The 17030-nt window shown below is 39.2% G+C and overlaps 1 protein-coding gene across 1 annotated transcript in view; it reads left to right on the top strand.

Annotated features, from left to right (window-relative positions):
• piwil2 (piwi-like RNA-mediated gene silencing 2) overlaps positions 1 to 4088 on the top strand; it is a 16666-nt gene extending 12578 nt beyond the window's left edge. The window contains exon 16 of the mRNA XM_050050880.1: positions 3789 to 4088. Within this exon, the coding sequence (XP_049906837.1) occupies positions 3789 to 4088 (300 nt within the window). The remainder of the gene's footprint in view (positions 1 to 3788) is intronic.
• Positions 4089 to 17030: the final 12942 nt, after the last annotated feature.

Genomic DNA, 17030 nt, shown 5'->3' with positions numbered 1-17030 from the left:
TGCTTCTGTCTGTAAGTGTCTGTCACAGAGGTCCACTGACAAAGCGCTTGTAGTATTCGGGAGTTGTAGTTGGGAGTGAGAACGGCCCAACAGTCCACGATCATATACAAAAATGATATAGATTCATGTGAAACTCACTGAAACTAATGTCTAATTCCTGTAAACACAGGGAGGAACTTTTTAGCCAGTCCCTAAGGAGGAAGATTGTGTTGTTTGTTTGTTGCTTACGTCAGTTCCTGGGTCCTTGTCATCATTCTAAATTTGGTATTTTCAATAATGTCCTACGAACACATGCCCCTGTAACACAACAGTATACACCTTCAGCAACCAGGAGCAGCGGGGGCCAGTTATCAGTAGCATTAGCTGCTAACACTAGCATAATGTGCTTTGTGCTGACTGCTCTTTGCACAAGTTCCCCTACAAACATTGATCATGAGGTTTTGCAGGATTCAGGTTGGATCTGTGGTTGTGCAGTGATGCAGCCGAATCTTTGACTCTTGCATAGGTCAAGCTTTACACCCACAGTTCCAATGAAAGGTTAACGTGAACACATTAACATTCTTGGTGATGATTTACAATAAACTGTGAATCATGCCTGTGCCACATTCACAAAGAATCTTGTCTTTCTACTGGCAGTCCTCCCACATGGTGCTACAAGCTTCTAGCAAAGTTTTATCTTATTCAGAAAGCTGCAGAGATGGACTTTTATTGGGGAACTTCAAAGCTACAGCAATTGGTTGCCAGGTTACTGATCTTTGTTAGTGAGTGTGAAATGAATTATTCATCAATACAGAGGGGTACAATTAACATATTATTCATTTAAATGAGACGAATAAGTTTGACAGGCTGAGGTATGTCAGGTCACTCAGTGCTGCAAATCACATTGTCCTCATTAACCTGCCATTAAAATATGCTTAAAAGTTTATCAGTTATCAGTATATTTTTCCAAAACTGACACAAGACACATTACATAGAACAGCTTACATATTTTGAGTAGGTTTTAGTGAATCTCAGACTTAAAGGTTCTGTATTTTTCAACGTGGCCCTTTTTCCCCCATGTCTTTGTGTCTAATGTGAGCAACAGTTTTTGAAACTGGTCCAGTGCTGAGCCAGAGCGCTGCAGTGTAACTATTCGGGGCATTTGCTACGGACAATTTATGTTCACTGAAAGTGCTTGTTTTTGCCACTGACAGGCTCAGCTTATATTTTAAGTGTCTGACAACATCACTGAACAGATCCCTACAGTGATAGACCTATTTTTTATAAACAGTAAGATTATTTTTGTTTAACCAAAAACAGCCCTAAATCACTTTTGATCCTTCAACCAAACGCTTTAAATAAACAATAATTTTAGAGTTTGTAGAGCCAGCATATTTTCACATCAGACTGGGTGAATTAAGGGTTTATTTCAACCAAGGGGGGGGAGAAAAGTAGACAAAGAACTAAACTAGAAAGTTGAAGAAAATACAACAAAAGATAAATGACAACAGGAAGCACACTGAGCAGTCAGTGAAAATCATCCATTAAAAACCAATACAAAGAACACAGTGCAGAGAAAAAGGGGAAAAAAGAGGAAAAATATATTCATATAAAGTCAAGAAATTGTTATACATCATGATAATGCTAATTTCATCTTCATTTTATAATGTTCTAAGGATGAGGAACTCTTGACAACATGTACTTTGGTGTTCTAAATCTGTACACAGTGATATCTTTACACCCAACTTTACACCCAGGCAGTTACCAGGAAAGCCACTGCCATCACACAGGACCCCACCCACCCCCTGCACCCATCCTTCCAACTACTACCATCAGGTCGCCGTTACAAAGTCCCACTTTCCCGGAAGAACACATACAAAAAAATGTTTGTTCCCACTGCCATCACCATTCTGAACAGTTTAAAATAACAATTGAAGTCCCATCCAGATACACTGCTTTGTCGTATATATTGTATAATGTCTATTGTGTTTTGTGTGTTCTTGTGTATTTTATTTCGGAGCTTGCCAAAGACAAATTTCTGTTACTTGTGACAGACAATAAACGTTTATCTTATCTTATCTTATCTTATCTTATCTTATCTTATCTTATCTGAGGGGAGTACTGGCCACGTTGTTTTGTAAAAAGCAAGGTGGAGTTGATTACCCTGTCTGGTATTATATGATTTAATTTAAATTAAAGAATTTTAAAAAATGCTAAACAATGATGGTAAAGAATAGGGTAAGAACATTTATTTATATATAAACACACATATCTGATGAATATTTATATCATATACTGAGAAAAAGGTTTATTTTTCCAAACAGTGGAACAGAGGCCTGATTAACATTGCAGCAAATAATGCTTATGCAGATTTGAGGGGTATATATTTGCCCAAACAATATTACTATTAATCAAATAGGGATACATAGTGGAATAATATAAAGTTAATAATAAAGTAGGTTATAAAACCCTCCAATACCAAGCCTGCACCGATGCCGACTTACTGACCATGTGCAACTTGGAACTGTGTTTGTCATGGAAGAAACACGTAAAGTTCTGCAAGACTATCCTTAGGAATGTAATGTAATGTAATGTGGTAATATTGTCATACAGATGATGACATCTGAAATGCTATATTGTACGTAGGATCAAATCTACACCTCTCTAGTCTCTATAAAACAGTAGTCCTGTTTATAGTTAACTGTAACAGGAACTGTTTCATAAACTACAGCTAAACATCAGAGTGAAAACAAGATGTTTACAAAAGTAAAAGACAAGAAATGTCACCAGTGAATCTCAGAGATATGTTTTATACCTTTTTATGTATTATTCAGTCATTTATTTGTTTCTTTAGGCCTGTTTATTTACTTACAATTTATTTATTTATTTCAATGGCAAAAGGATAATACATGCTTCTAAAAATTCTTGTAAACAGCACAAATCAAATAAATGCATAATACATATAAAGAACATAAAATGGGAGTATTTTACTTTTCTCCATGGTAACCAAATATAACAACAGCTCCTTTTTCTGCAGCAGAGAGGGGAAGTGTGTCTCAAAGCTTGCCGCTGTGATTCCACCCTACACATTGATGTAGGGAGTTTCAGCTGTGACGGTAACACCAAACAGAGTGACACTCCGAGACTGAGCCGGGAGAGGGTAGGATCCGGTTTTGGAAAGCCCATAATCTGAGCCTGTCAGTGGCAAAAACAAGCACTTTTATGGACTTAAACGGACAGTGCACAAATGCTTCGAATGGTTGCACTGCAGCCTGTTTGTTGCTCTCATTAGTCAGTTGGGCACAAAATACATGAGGAAAAGGGTCCAGGTTGAATAATATGGAAGTTGCCCTTTGAGTTTTAGTGCTACAAGGCCTTATGAACTAGCCTGAGACCAAGAACTTAGAATCCTTAAAGGTAGAATGGACACGTCCCTCCTTATTCAGCCAGTTGAGGTACTTCTAGCATCAGGATGTTTTGTGAAAACAGCCCCCAGGTTTGTACTCAAAAAAGTCAGTTTAATGAGGCACTGAGATGAGCAGATTCAAATTACATTCACTGAAGGTCCTTTCGAATATTTTTTGTTTGTACTTTCTTTTCTATTTCTACTTTCTTTCTAAGTTTCTTAAGTTACCCCTGTGAGTGTAAGATGAGATAGAAGACATCAGACAGCATTTTTCTCTGCATACTTCAGCTCCACAACCTGTTACTTTGCTTTTGCACAATTCCAAGTTAACCAAAATAAATGAGACTGCAGAGAACATTTTTCTTTTTCTGCATCCTCTCCCGAGCTGTGTCTCTTTTCTCAGCAACGTGACAAGTTAACCAAAAAAAACGAGTCTCCAATGACTCGCCGGCAATGCCTCAGAAAGTGGGAAGTACAGGTGATCGAGGGGAAGCACTACAGAGGCCCGAAGGCTCCCGGTGCTTCATCGCTCATGCAGGTCAGTACCATGGGGGAAGAGCCGCAGGTGGCTGGCAGTGATGGATACCGGGACCGCTGCATAATCTTTCACCCTTTCAAAAATTATTTGAGAGGCAAGCTGTCAAAGGGCCACTGCAGAGCCGACCCTCGCCGCCTGCTGCAGAACTTTAATGTCAGCTCATGACTGCATCTGGGGACGACCGTGCAAAATTGAAATCTCAGTCCTGGTGGCAGCAGACTGACAGAGTGGTTATTGTGCAGCTTATCAGGAGGAAAGTGAAAAGTAGAGATTTGCCTCTCTCTCTGTGGGGAATATTGGCCTCCATCAAAATGTTGGGAGAAAACAGCTGACATCAATATCTGTGAAGTAAGTTGTTAGCGAACTGCAAAATTTCAACATCACCTACCACTGCCCTGAAAGAAGAAAACAAATACGCTTTCTATGTTTCAGTAGCTCATTCCTCGGTGTGACGGTTCAGAGTAAACAATCATTCATGTGGGAAATGTGATTGAAGAGGATATGGAAATGTGATTCAATGAGTGCAGGGTGACATTTATATTCTCTTGGCCTTTTGCTCCGAGGCATATTTATGAAGGAGTTAACTCAATTGTGAGAGCGAGGCAATCAGGACGGCCATTTTTCATTCCACAATAAGATTAGTACAACATGACAGTGATTACACAGGGTGCTCATAATTTGCAGCAACAGGGCGCTGACTCAATGAAACCATTATCAGACACTGAGGATGTTGTTGATGTACGATTTAACATTTTTCTGACAACTTATTCAGTTTTGTTGATCTCAAATAAATCAGACACCTCAAGGTCTCAGGTGCTGTATACAGCCTGAGTTGTGTTGATTCCTTTCTCTCGAGTTTTTGGTATTAAATGAGGCTGGAATGAAGGACCTATTTTTTGAATAACTGGATTTAAAGACGTTTGACTTAAATGTATAGCAACTCCTGGATGGTTTGCTATTTTGTGCAAACATTCATGGTACCCAGAGGATAAATCCTCATGGCTTTGGTGATACCCTGACATCCCTCTTTATAGGGGAGACCAGGAAAAGTTGTGACATGGGATGGTTGTGACACCTCGAATTCCTCTAATCAGAAACAAGCTGGAGTGATGACACTCCCTCTGCATTATAATTTCCCCTTCCCCTTTTTCTGCTCATGTAGCCTGGTGCAAAGAAGGTCATAATTATGTTTTAAGAAAAAACAATCAGTCACATTAACATGAATGATGAATTATCTTTTAAGTATTTGATCATGTGCATTGTAGACATTTTACAACCATCCCTGGCATGGACGGGTCTAACAGTGGAGTGCAAACTTTGCATATTTCATGTAACCAATTAAAATTATACTATGCAGGATTTTCCACTTAAACAGTCTATAGATTTATACAGAAGTAATTCCTCTTAATCATTACTTATGACCCACTAGAAGTGTGTGGTGGTGTATTTTTCTGGGGAGATTCAGCCCTGTGTTTTGTCCTTATTTTCTGTGCCTGAGATGTTTGTGGGCGTGTACTCCCACAGTGCTCAGGTAAGGTCGAGGCTTTGTAAAAAGGTAACAACCAGGTGCCTGACTTTAGTGTTGTGTTCACACCAAATGCAATGCAAATTTCCGCATCGCATTACTCACGCGAGTTTGAATGCAAGAATATTTTGTGTTGACTTGCCTTATATGTGCAAATAACTCGCGTCATACATGCATGGTATCGCTGAATCGATGAATGAACTTACGTTGTTTCGTCCTTGGCGTCCTATGTCTCTGGAGGATCTCAATGCTGATTGGCTATCTCAGTGTGAATTGGTCGCTGAAATTCAGATTTTTTAACTCTCACATATGATGGAAAATTGTTTTACTTGCTTCATTCATGCTGTTTAATTTGCATATGTCATGTCATTCTCGTTGCATTCAATAGCGCCGTCTGGCAGCGTCTTAACGTCTTAACATTGACTTTACAGGTAAATCACTTGCGCAAATTGTTTCATTTGTGCCCGCTGTGAACACAACATATAAGCAGCACACATCCAAGAGGCACAGTGTCCACCTCTCGCTCCTCCAAATATGGTCACATCTTACTCCAAAAAACAAAGAAAGATAGCAAAAACCCAAAATGCCAAGCTTGAGGCTTGAGGCAGTCCATAAACCAACGGGTGATGTGGTGGTAGCTACGTCCATTATTTTTGCAGTCCAAGATTTACAAAATTGATAATCCTGCATAGTATATCTTTAAATAGATTATTTCAGTAGTTGACACATTGAAGTTTATAACATAGCTAACTGACTGTTTCTTTGTGATTGTTTTTTTTTTTTTTAATTTAATGAGAAAAGTGGGAAAAGTGTAAAACTGTCCCTGGTCTCCCCTAATAACTTAAGTGTAGTAATTGCCTGACTGTGTAGCACCAGCATCAGGTCTAAACTAATAACATTCCCATTAGCTTCCTCTGTACTTTATGTTCAGTGCTAATTAGATCATGTTAGCATGTTAACATGCTAAAGTAAGATGTTGAAAATGGTAAACCTTATACCTGCTTAACATTAGCTTGTTAAGATGTCATTGTTAGCATGTTAGCATGCTCTGTATAGCCCAGAGCTAATGTGGGTGGCACAATGAAAAGTTCTTAACTTTTCATTTATCAGAGTTATTCAATTAAAATATAACAAAACAGGACGTTCATTTTCACATTAAGTTTAACATTCATAGAATACACTACTCTTACTTCACACCCAAGGGTCATCCAAGGGTCAGCTAAGTTGTTGGATTTGAAGCTCAAGCTGAGGACTGATCAGCACGAAGTATGCATATAAACGTCACTTTATCTTGACAAAAACCTGAAGCATAATTGTCTCGAGTACTAGCTTTCAGATTAAACTGTGAAATGTATTTCCCTGGGATTTAAAATGCATGAGACTTCATTGTCTGCCAGAGCCTAATTGATTTTTTCCACTCCATCACAAACAGCATTTATCAGCAATGGCAATCTTGAAAACACACAAAAAAGCTCACATACAGTTAGACTGAAATGTATCTGCAGGGAGGAAATATTTTTTGCAGGAGGTCTGTCAAGGTTTGACTGTGGGCAGGGGAGTGAAAAGCATATTATAATGTTGAATGAAAAGCGGGCTGTATGTTTTTTTAAAAAAATCATTTAAGACGTATTTCTGTTTGATTCCAGGTCTGAAACGGAGCTACACCTGTGAAGTCTGCAGCGTCACACTGAACTCTGTGGCACAGTACCATGCACATCTGCAGGGCTCAAAGCACCAAAACAAGTGAGTGGATCACGCCACAGTTCACTGCAGCAACAGAGCTCATTTACACTTTTAACTATTATGATGCAGTGCTAAATGTTAAATGCCACACCTCATTCTTGGCCCAAAATATGTTGTTATCTTTGCTTTGATCTGCGTCATTGAAATCCCCTGCTTCTTAAGGAGGGCTTTGCACTTCAGATACAGTGCATTACACATTGCATGCATAAATGATGACAGTATTGTGGAGGCTGCTTTGCTGAGACAGAAATTTCAGATGGGCCCATTTTGCTGAGGGCATCCTGTGATTTCTCCTCCCCTGTTTAAGTTCAGTCTACAGTCTTAAGAAAAGTTCTATAACTGAGCCTTTTCCTGCTTTTACACTGTATCTAGCTGGTGGTCGCAGCGCCTGCAGGAGCCAATCTCAAGTTGAGAATCAACAAGCTCTAATAGTAAAGTCACAACAAACAGGCAGTCTGCCGAAACTCTCCAGCAGACTTCTGTCTAGCGACCAGCGATAAAACAAGAGCTCATTTAAAAACATCTGCACACAGCTAATTCCCTGCTGGTCACAACAGGTATCTTAAATTAATACTGGGACGAAGCTTTTAAAAATTCATGCGCCATTAAGCAAATCTACAAATTTTCCCAAACAAATGACACTGCATCTAAAATGAACACAGGTTTCTATGTTGTATCTGGGTACTTTCTGTTCAGCCCTCAGGACTGGCAACCAGGTGTCAGCTTTTGGTTGCTGAAACTGAAAATATGGTTGCCATCTTTGGTCATCTTGTAGCTTGAGAAATTAAAATACTCTGCAGTTATACATCAGGTTAAAGATGACAGTTGTTGACAATTGAAACAGTGTTTAAAAGCTTTATAACAGTAGCTAAACATGTTTTATTTGACACTGTTCATGTGTTGTACATACACTGCAGAATAATTTTCTGTCCAGATCAAAGGTGCCAGGATACTTTGGCCTCCAAAGATTTCACTTTTTTTTGTATTTCATTCAGGATTATCTCTCTCTAAAACAGATTACAGTTTGAACCTGACACACATGCAGCGTTGTCTGGGTCTGTGATATTTAATTTACCAATGCAACAAGTATTTATTTATTTATATTTTTTAAGATTATTTTTTTTACACTATTTGCTGTTTGCCTCCCTATTTATTATATGGCAATAATGTATCATCACACAGTGCCAACTATCACTTTTGAGGCAGCCTATTTGAATAATATCATCGATTGCTTTTTCAGTCCACCAGATACATTTTGCTGCTACAAACAAATGGCTTTTATTTAAGTTTTGTTATATATATAAAATCGCAATACTCTGTGTATCGCAACATATTTAACATCGCAAAAATATTTTTTCGTGATGTAATTATCATGATCCTCTGGGGATTCCCGCACCTACACTGAACAAAAATATAAACGCAACACTTTTGTTTTTGCTCCCATTTTTCATGAGCTGAACTCAAAGATCTAAAACTTTTTCTACATACACAAAAGACCATTTCCCTCAAATATTGTTCACAAATCTGTCTAAATCTGTGTTAGTGAGCACTTCTCCTTTGCCGAGATAATCCAGTCAGTATCTGGTGTGACCACCATTTGCCTCACGCAGTGCAACACATCTCCTTCGCATAGAGTTGATCAGGTTGTTGATTGTGGCCAGTGGAATGTTGGTCCACTCCTCTTCAATGGCTGTGCGAAGTTGCTGAATATTGGCAGGAACTGGAACAGGCTGTCGTATACGCCGATCCAGAGCATCCCAGAGCGGACACTATGCTGCGTTCACAGTGCTATGTGGAAATCGGACATATCAGCACTTAAAATGTGGCTGTTGATGTGCAAAATCTGGCATAATTTATCGCTCTTATACCGCAATTGGTGCTCAGTACTGTCTAAAACAGATTTTGAAATGGAAGTTTGTCACTGGCATCAATTTTTACACTGCCAGTCACATGAATATGGTGTATCTAAGTGTTGAGTCAGATTTTTTTTTAGTTCCTACGTTCCCTAAAGGCACTGTCACTCATGATTCCACATCCTCTCAGTGGATGCCACGCCCCCCACGCCACATCAGGGTCAAAAGTCTGAAACTCAAAAAACAGATTTGAAAGTGAAAAAAAAAGATCTGAAAGTGAAAAAAGATTTGAAACTGTAAAAAATAAGATTTGAAACTGTAAAAAATAAGATCTGAATCTGAAAAAAAATAAGATTTGAAACTGTAAAAAATAAGATCTGAATCTGAAAAGATAAAACATGCAACTGAAACAAATAAGACCTCAAATGTTAAAATATATATGGAAGTGAAAAGTGAAAATAAATTATTCATTCAAAAGAGTTAGCAAAGTGAATCAAAATTATATTTAACCTGAAAAAACGTTTCACACACTTATTTTTATTTTGAATACATTGTTGTATTTTTCAAAATTCAAGATCAACACAACAAATTTTATTTTTTCAAGTACAAAACATTTGACCCTAATGTAGCTCCATATTTTCCGTGGGCCCTGGGCAGTAGGTGTGAATTGATGGGGCTTACACGGTGCGTGTCCTGGAATTAATTCCCCTTGTTGGCCAGTTTCTGGCTGCACACATCCACAGGGATGCTGGCATCAGGAGACGTGACATGCCGTTTAACAGCCCCGTGCTTTATTCAGGGATGCATGCGCCGCCTTGTTGGAGCCAGTGGGTTTCCATGCAGATCCTATCATACTGTCGCACACACATAGCCACCCTCACGCTGAGCAGGGCAGAGCTCTCACAGGAGATTCAGACCACACGCAACCCTCAAGCCCCCCGCCTCCACCCAGACCAGCTTGATTGCATCAACATAGCCTACAACGGTGCCTTGGGTCTATTTAGGTCATTTGTTTAACGCCAGTTTACACGGACAGAATAAAGGCTTATCTGCTTTACAGACTCCAGAGAGGGACTGAGAATATTTTATGTGTCTGGTGCTCTTCGTCACTACAGTACTAAAGAAACAGAATTACACACAGCCATTCACAGTGTATCTAAGCCTAAATGAAATGAGTGGAAGATGGGAAAGTTAATTGAACAGGATTCCTTCATGGTTATGTTTTGAACAAAGCTAGAGGTCGGCTAATAGTGGATTTTGAAAGGCTCGTATTTGGAACAGGAAAAAGCTGATAGCCCATTAATCTGCCGATATCACGTGTGTTGTGGGTTTTTTTTCTGGTGTGTCATATTCAACTTAACAGATAGGTTGGAAAACAGGTTTGTAAACAGTAGAAAGAAGCATGGAGGATATACAGTACTGTGTATATCTTACTTATTCAGTCTCTCTTTCAAACTTGCCGGCCACACATTTAGAACGATGTTTGTGAGTGGGAAAGGGGCTTATGACATTACATCTACTTTATGTATGGAGCCTCCATGTCAAATAGTAATTTCTGTCACTTATATTCCAAATATGGGAAATACTTACTTAAAACTTACTTAATATTTGACTGGAGCATGTATGAAATGCTTGAGGGCTTTAATTTGAAAACAAGAGCTTTTAATTTGAAACAGGAAAGGGCAGCATTTACTCAGTCATGAATTTGCGCCCTATTACTCGACATTATATTGCTGGAGCAAAGTTCCACCAGTAACCATAGACTGTAAAATGTCTTATTAGTGCTGATTAACTGTCCAAACTGGTGAATCTGTCTACCTCTAAATGTTGCATAGTGTTTAACATAAAGTCAAGCCTAGAAAATGATCACACTTTAAATCAGAGTGGCAGATTTGGTCTGAACCGTCCCAAAATCACATTATCCTCACATCCTTTGGTCTTAGTCAGTTGATATTTTTAGTTATTGATATTTTTTCCATTTGTGGTCAATGCTTGCACAACTAACCAGGTCAGCTAAGGTTAGGGTGTGTGTGTGTGTGTGTGTGTGTGTGTGTGTGTGTGTGTGTGTGAGTCTGACTATGTCACATCGATAGGAAAAGGCTCACATTGATGTTCTACAAAACTGGAAACAAAGCTCACAAGCTGCATGCCTATATGGCTGTTCTTTGCTAAGATGAACCAAGGGCGGCAAAGCAATGTGGAAATTCAATTTTGACTCAGCAGGGGAACAAATTACCCGTTCATGACAGGTGTACTAATGAGAACTGTGATCGATACTCCTTTAACAAGCCAGCTACATGAGTACAACAACCCTGATGTTTAAACCCTCTGATTTGCTGCTGGCATTCAAAGCAGGAAACTCTAACCTAATTGACTCTGCCTTAAGATTTACTGGTGTGATTTGGCTTTATGGCATATTCCTCTGCTCTCTGTTTTTTCCCCTTCTCACAGTTGTGTTCTGCTCTCGCCTCCTCAGTTTCCAAACCTGAAGTAGAGAGAGCCTAAAGTAGCTCTTCTCTTTTTTGACTCTGTTGGAGCGTCACAGTCAGCCCGTCTTGGGAAGACAAAAATAGCCAAGCGGCTTTTTGTGGTCCTTCACCAAAAAAGAGAGGAGGAGCTCTGCATTGAGCACTGCAGAGATTTCAGGAGATTCTAGCCTGGTGTGACTGGTCAGTGTTTACTAAGGGGAAAGGAGAAGGAACCCATTTGACCTCAGAGAGGAACTGCTAGAGCTCTCTCTAGTGGCCTCTCTTTCTCTTCATTGACCACGGAGTAAATACCAAAAAGCAATTGCTTCCTAGTCAATCTGTGGATCTATGCTGTTCTTTTTAAGTGTTGACCTTTGCAGGGATTTGACCTTAAAGCAATTAGGCAGGATTAGTCTTCAGTCATTGTAATAACAAGTTCAGCATGATAAGGTAAATGTCATTGCTTATGGGTTTTCATTATGTTGGAAAAAAAATCAAAACTCAAATTAGTTCCTGGTTATATATAGAGGGGCCTGTCACAGTACCAAAAATTTAGTAGCCGATACCAATACCAGTGAAATTCCACTATTCTCAATTACCCAATTGGATACCACGATAAAAAAAATATTAAGGCAATAAATCCCATGTACTCAAACATACACTCCTTTGTCAAAAGGACTAGTACTAGATTGAGTGGGTTCATGAGATTTTGTGGGTGAGGAAACTTGAATTAATTGCAGTTCCTCTAATGGCCACTTGAGGGTGGCTCCCAAAGGGAGTCAATCCCCACAGACCTCCATGTTAAAATGCCCAAATTTACAGCAGAAATAAAAAGTTTACAGCCAGGTCCAAAAAAGGATATGGTCTCTATGGCTAATTTAAACATTTATGACAATTGTATCAGGGGTGAATTTTTATATAACTCACCCATTTACATATTACTAAGGCTCAAAGTTATCCATATTTCAGGGTGGCAATGCTTAAATGACAGGCCGTCTGCACAGCATCACCACAGTCTATGAGTTGGATCTATCTCCTGCTTCTCTACAGCTCTGTGCCTCTGTCCTAAAATGGCCACTTCTGGTGCCAAAGAACCAAGATGGTGACTGCCAAAATGCCAGACTCAAGGTTCCACAAAGGACATCACAGTAGCTACATACACTTTTTTATTCAGTCTATGATTCATATATAGCCTACAGTTTATTAACATATTTCTCCTCCATTGTTGTTTAGCACTTGTACATGTAAGATATGATGGTGGGTCTTTGTGGAAGGCTATTTGTCCCGCCCTTCCTCCTCTGTGACTGGACGTCTGGGTAAAAAGTGACAGTGGGTCTGCACCATTACCACACCGGGGTATGCCTGCAATGAGCCAAGTAGGCAGAGCTGGCAGATGCACCATATCCGCCATTAGATTTCAGACGCGAGACTGGCGCATATGTCACCGTGACCACATGGCTCATGCAAACACAAACAAGTCGAGGGAGATTGATAACACAAAGAACTAATGAATGTCATTCAGGCTTTCATAAAATCACATTGTGAATATTGCTGTCCATACATGCAATTATTTGTCAATTAGGAAAGCTGTCATGGCCTTTATTTGCTCTGTAGACTGACATTCATTCATTTGTTTTGTCAGCTGACAGTTACGTGGTGGTTGACAAATTACACTGCATTTAATCAGCTTTTCTGGCCTTCCTGTTACGTGTTAAGCAGTGCACATTGAAACTGAGCAGACCCAGTAATGATTACAGCACTAAAAAACACTCAAAGTTGAACATTTTTCAATTCTCCTGGTGTCCAGAATAAAATGGCCAATGTACAGCGCCCAGCGCCTCATCACGCTGCTGACATTTGTTGTGTGAATACTCAGTTCTCCCAAGTCAAGGCACAGCTGTTGTTGCAGTTACCCTTTGCCATCTTCTAAATATTTAACGACAGTCTAATAGACTTGTAGACATATGCTGTCCTCTCAGGTCTTGAAGAATTGCATCTCCAGTACCTACGGTACTGAACGAAAATGAATAGAAAAATGTCACATTTTTGGAATTTTGGTTCACATGACATCGGGAGTCCTAAACACAGAAAATAATTTTCCTCACCATATGCATAAGTGCTAAACTAACAAGGATCAGGTACTTTGTTTTCACCTGACAAATATTGATTTGCTTTTTGGACATTTGTAAGCTGTTACTGAGGTCATCAGACTGCAAATGCAACACTAAAAGAGGTTCCTTAAACTCTGGTATTAAAACTCTCTTCCTCCTTCATGTAAATCAATTTTAAGTTTTCACTTTGATTTTAATCCATTTTAATATCCTGTTTGCATTTTTTTCTTTTTTTCTTTTTTCTTCTTCAAACCTGTAAGGTTTCACTTTAAAAGTGAATAGAAGACAAATTGCTTGTTAACAGGAGCACATTCCTGCAGTGCATTCGGACTCTGCTGCTGCTATCGATGGGTCAACTCAAACTGACAGTGTAATTATTGTGCCATCACCTTTTCCCAGGATAGCCATCCATCAAGCACCACCACATGTGTGTGTATTCATCCTACATGCATGAGCACAGGCACACGTGCATACAGATATGCTTTAGATCCAACCATTCTCATGTGCTGCAGAAAGTGATTAGCCACAGTGATTAGCTTCACTGCTGATGCAGATCATTAGACACAGCGGTTGAAAGGTTAATTTCCAAAGCCCAGTACAACCACTGTATCTTGGTTATAGTCAGTACCTGAAGATAACCATTTAGTATTCTTACCCTTCCAAATCTGATATCCACTCCTCTGAGACTACTGTTGTGGAAAGGCAATGTGACAGTAAATGGGTTGTTTTTCTCACTGTTGAGTTGTTTTCATGACCTTTGCGCACTAGAGCACTGTTGAAAACTTAACTGTATACTGTCAGATACACATCAGTGAAGATAAATCCATCATTTCTGAAAAATATACTTTTTGCTATAAGTTGGAGGCATCGACCCTGCCAGCAGAAAGCCTGAAAAATCCCCTACATAAAAGATTTTTTTTTTTTTTTTTTAACCATCCAGATTTTAGATTTGTAGTTGCTATGGCATATAGTGACAGTGAACCAGTCATCTGGGAAAAAAATAGTCAGGAAATGGTAAGTCATGGATAATTCATCTCCAGATGTTTTGCGTCTGTCTGATGACAATTAGCCACTCTGACTGATGTACACACTATAAACTGGTGCTGTATCTCATCAATTCATGCAAATGCTTTGCTTTAAATCAAGGTAAAAATATCTCAATTGCTTTATTCGGTTGTTATATCCCAGCTCTTGTAATATCACATGCAAAAAAAAGGTCAGTAACCATGATTTCATCTCTGAGGGGCTGGGCTTAGAATGCTTGGTTTGGTTTGAACTAACCTTGGTGTGTTTGCCAGTTACTACAATTGGTTTGGCCTGCTGTGACAGCTGTCAATCAACCCCTGGCGCGGACCAAACAAACGTACTAAGACCCTTCTCCTCAAGCAGACTCTTAAGTGGTATGAAAGCAAACAGACCAACCACAGGATACTGATAGCAGATACAGGATGTGATTTTAGCATGATCACATAAGACAAACTACTATTAAATCCATCTGTGATCATGAACTGAGATCTTATAATCAGCATATATAAGCTATGTATATATTGATGTAAATTATTTGGTAACCAAGGTAACACATGTTGTCAACCTGTTGAACCTGTCTGTGTTCACTGCTCTTGGTTCATTATCAAAAACCGCAGCACAACTAAAAGGCAATAATGTAACATGTAACCAAAAACCAACTACATGTGTGAAAGCACCCTCAAAGCTCATTTATACTCCTTTTACGTACAAAAATAGATATGTCCATTCTAAATGTTGTAATTGTCACTGCCTTTATACTTCCAAGCGTCCTTTATGATGGTAATATAACAGCCAAGAAATGGCACTATATACTGTACCTTTAAATGAAGGCAGCGCTGTAGATGGTGGTGGTCTGCAGCCATTATATATATATCTGGACATGTGGATGGTGAATTCTTTTAACTATATATTATTATATATTACCGATTCACTCCACCATTATCTAAATTTCTTTATTGTCTCCTATGATTGTATTTGGCATGAATTGTGCTGCACTGCCTCCATGATCTCTGATGGTACTACCCCTTTTCATCTGTACGCTTTCAAAAAACCTGCACAAAAACGGACAAAATGAACGTTGAGTATGGACAGAAGGCTCCGTCTGTCTCTGTATCCAATGTCAAGCATAGAAGAGCCCTTTGACACAGCGGTGCTTTGAGCTGAATGCTAATGTCAGCATGCTGACATGCTTCCAATGGCAATGTTAACATGTAAATGTTTAACAGGTATAATGTTTACCATGCTCACCATTTTAGCTTAGCATTACAACATGCCAACATTTGCTAATTAGCATTGAACACAAAATACAGCTCAATACAATGACGGGAATGTCATTAGTTTTAGCAGGTATTTGGTAATAAATTAAATAACATGAATGTCTGTACTGAATTTTAGACTGATACCAAACCTCTAAAACTATTTGAGAACTCATTTAATAGATGTTGTGATATTAAATAGTTGTTAAAACATTTCAGTAAAGAACAAAAAAAGTCAACTTCACGATCATGCTGGAGGGAAAGTTAACACAGCACCAAATCAGTAGGTCATCGTCTGGAAGCCATAAATGGTTGCACAACATTCCATCCAATGGTTGTTGAGATATTTAATTCTGGACTAAAGTGGTGGATGCACTGACTGTTAACATTTCCATCCAAAGAGCCATTGTGCTAACCTATCTAAAAATACACATAAGGAAGTCTTTGTTTCATTTCACAGCATAGTGTAATTTTAAGTCAGCATAGTGGGGTGACTGGAAAGATGACATGGCTATGTATAGTACTGTACTCTGACTCATGCTGAGTCCTCAGCCACACCAGGAGAACATACTGCAATATGTATTGAATTCAGCCAGGTTAAATCCAGCTGGTTGCACTGTCTGACAGGAGCAGCATGATTTATTCTGTTTATCCTGGTGGTTTGCTCCATGCTCAGCCCAGAGATATGAAACAAGCTGACATATCGTAATGCCAGAGCCGGATGAACGCCTACCTGTTTTGCTCCTGTACTGCCTTATGTCTCTTCTCCGTGGCCACAAATGGAACAAGTGCCTGTGCTCTCATCTGTCCACTGTAACACCCAGCGCTTACTGTACACGTCACACATGCCCCTTTTAGAAACAGGCCCTTGGCAGCACAGAGGCAGGCATGTATGGATTCTTCAGTTCAGTTCAGCTGCATGACATTTCTCCACAATTGCTCTTCTGCTTTTGCTCATCTGCTGTGCCCAATTTATTGGAATTTTATTCATGAATGTGTAAAAGAACAGTTTACTTACAGTACATTCCACATATCACACATGACATCTGGATGATGACATTAAGACTTTACTGTACACAAACTACATGTTTAAGACTATAATATAATGGTCATTTTGACTATATT

The sequence above is a fragment of the Epinephelus moara genome, chromosome 8, assembly GCF_006386435.1.
Source record: "Epinephelus moara isolate mb chromosome 8, YSFRI_EMoa_1.0, whole genome shotgun sequence".
Lineage (NCBI taxonomy): Eukaryota > Metazoa > Chordata > Actinopteri > Perciformes > Serranidae > Epinephelus > Epinephelus moara.
Note: the sequence above shows the minus strand (reverse complement) of the source record. Positions and strands in the feature narration are given on the sequence as shown.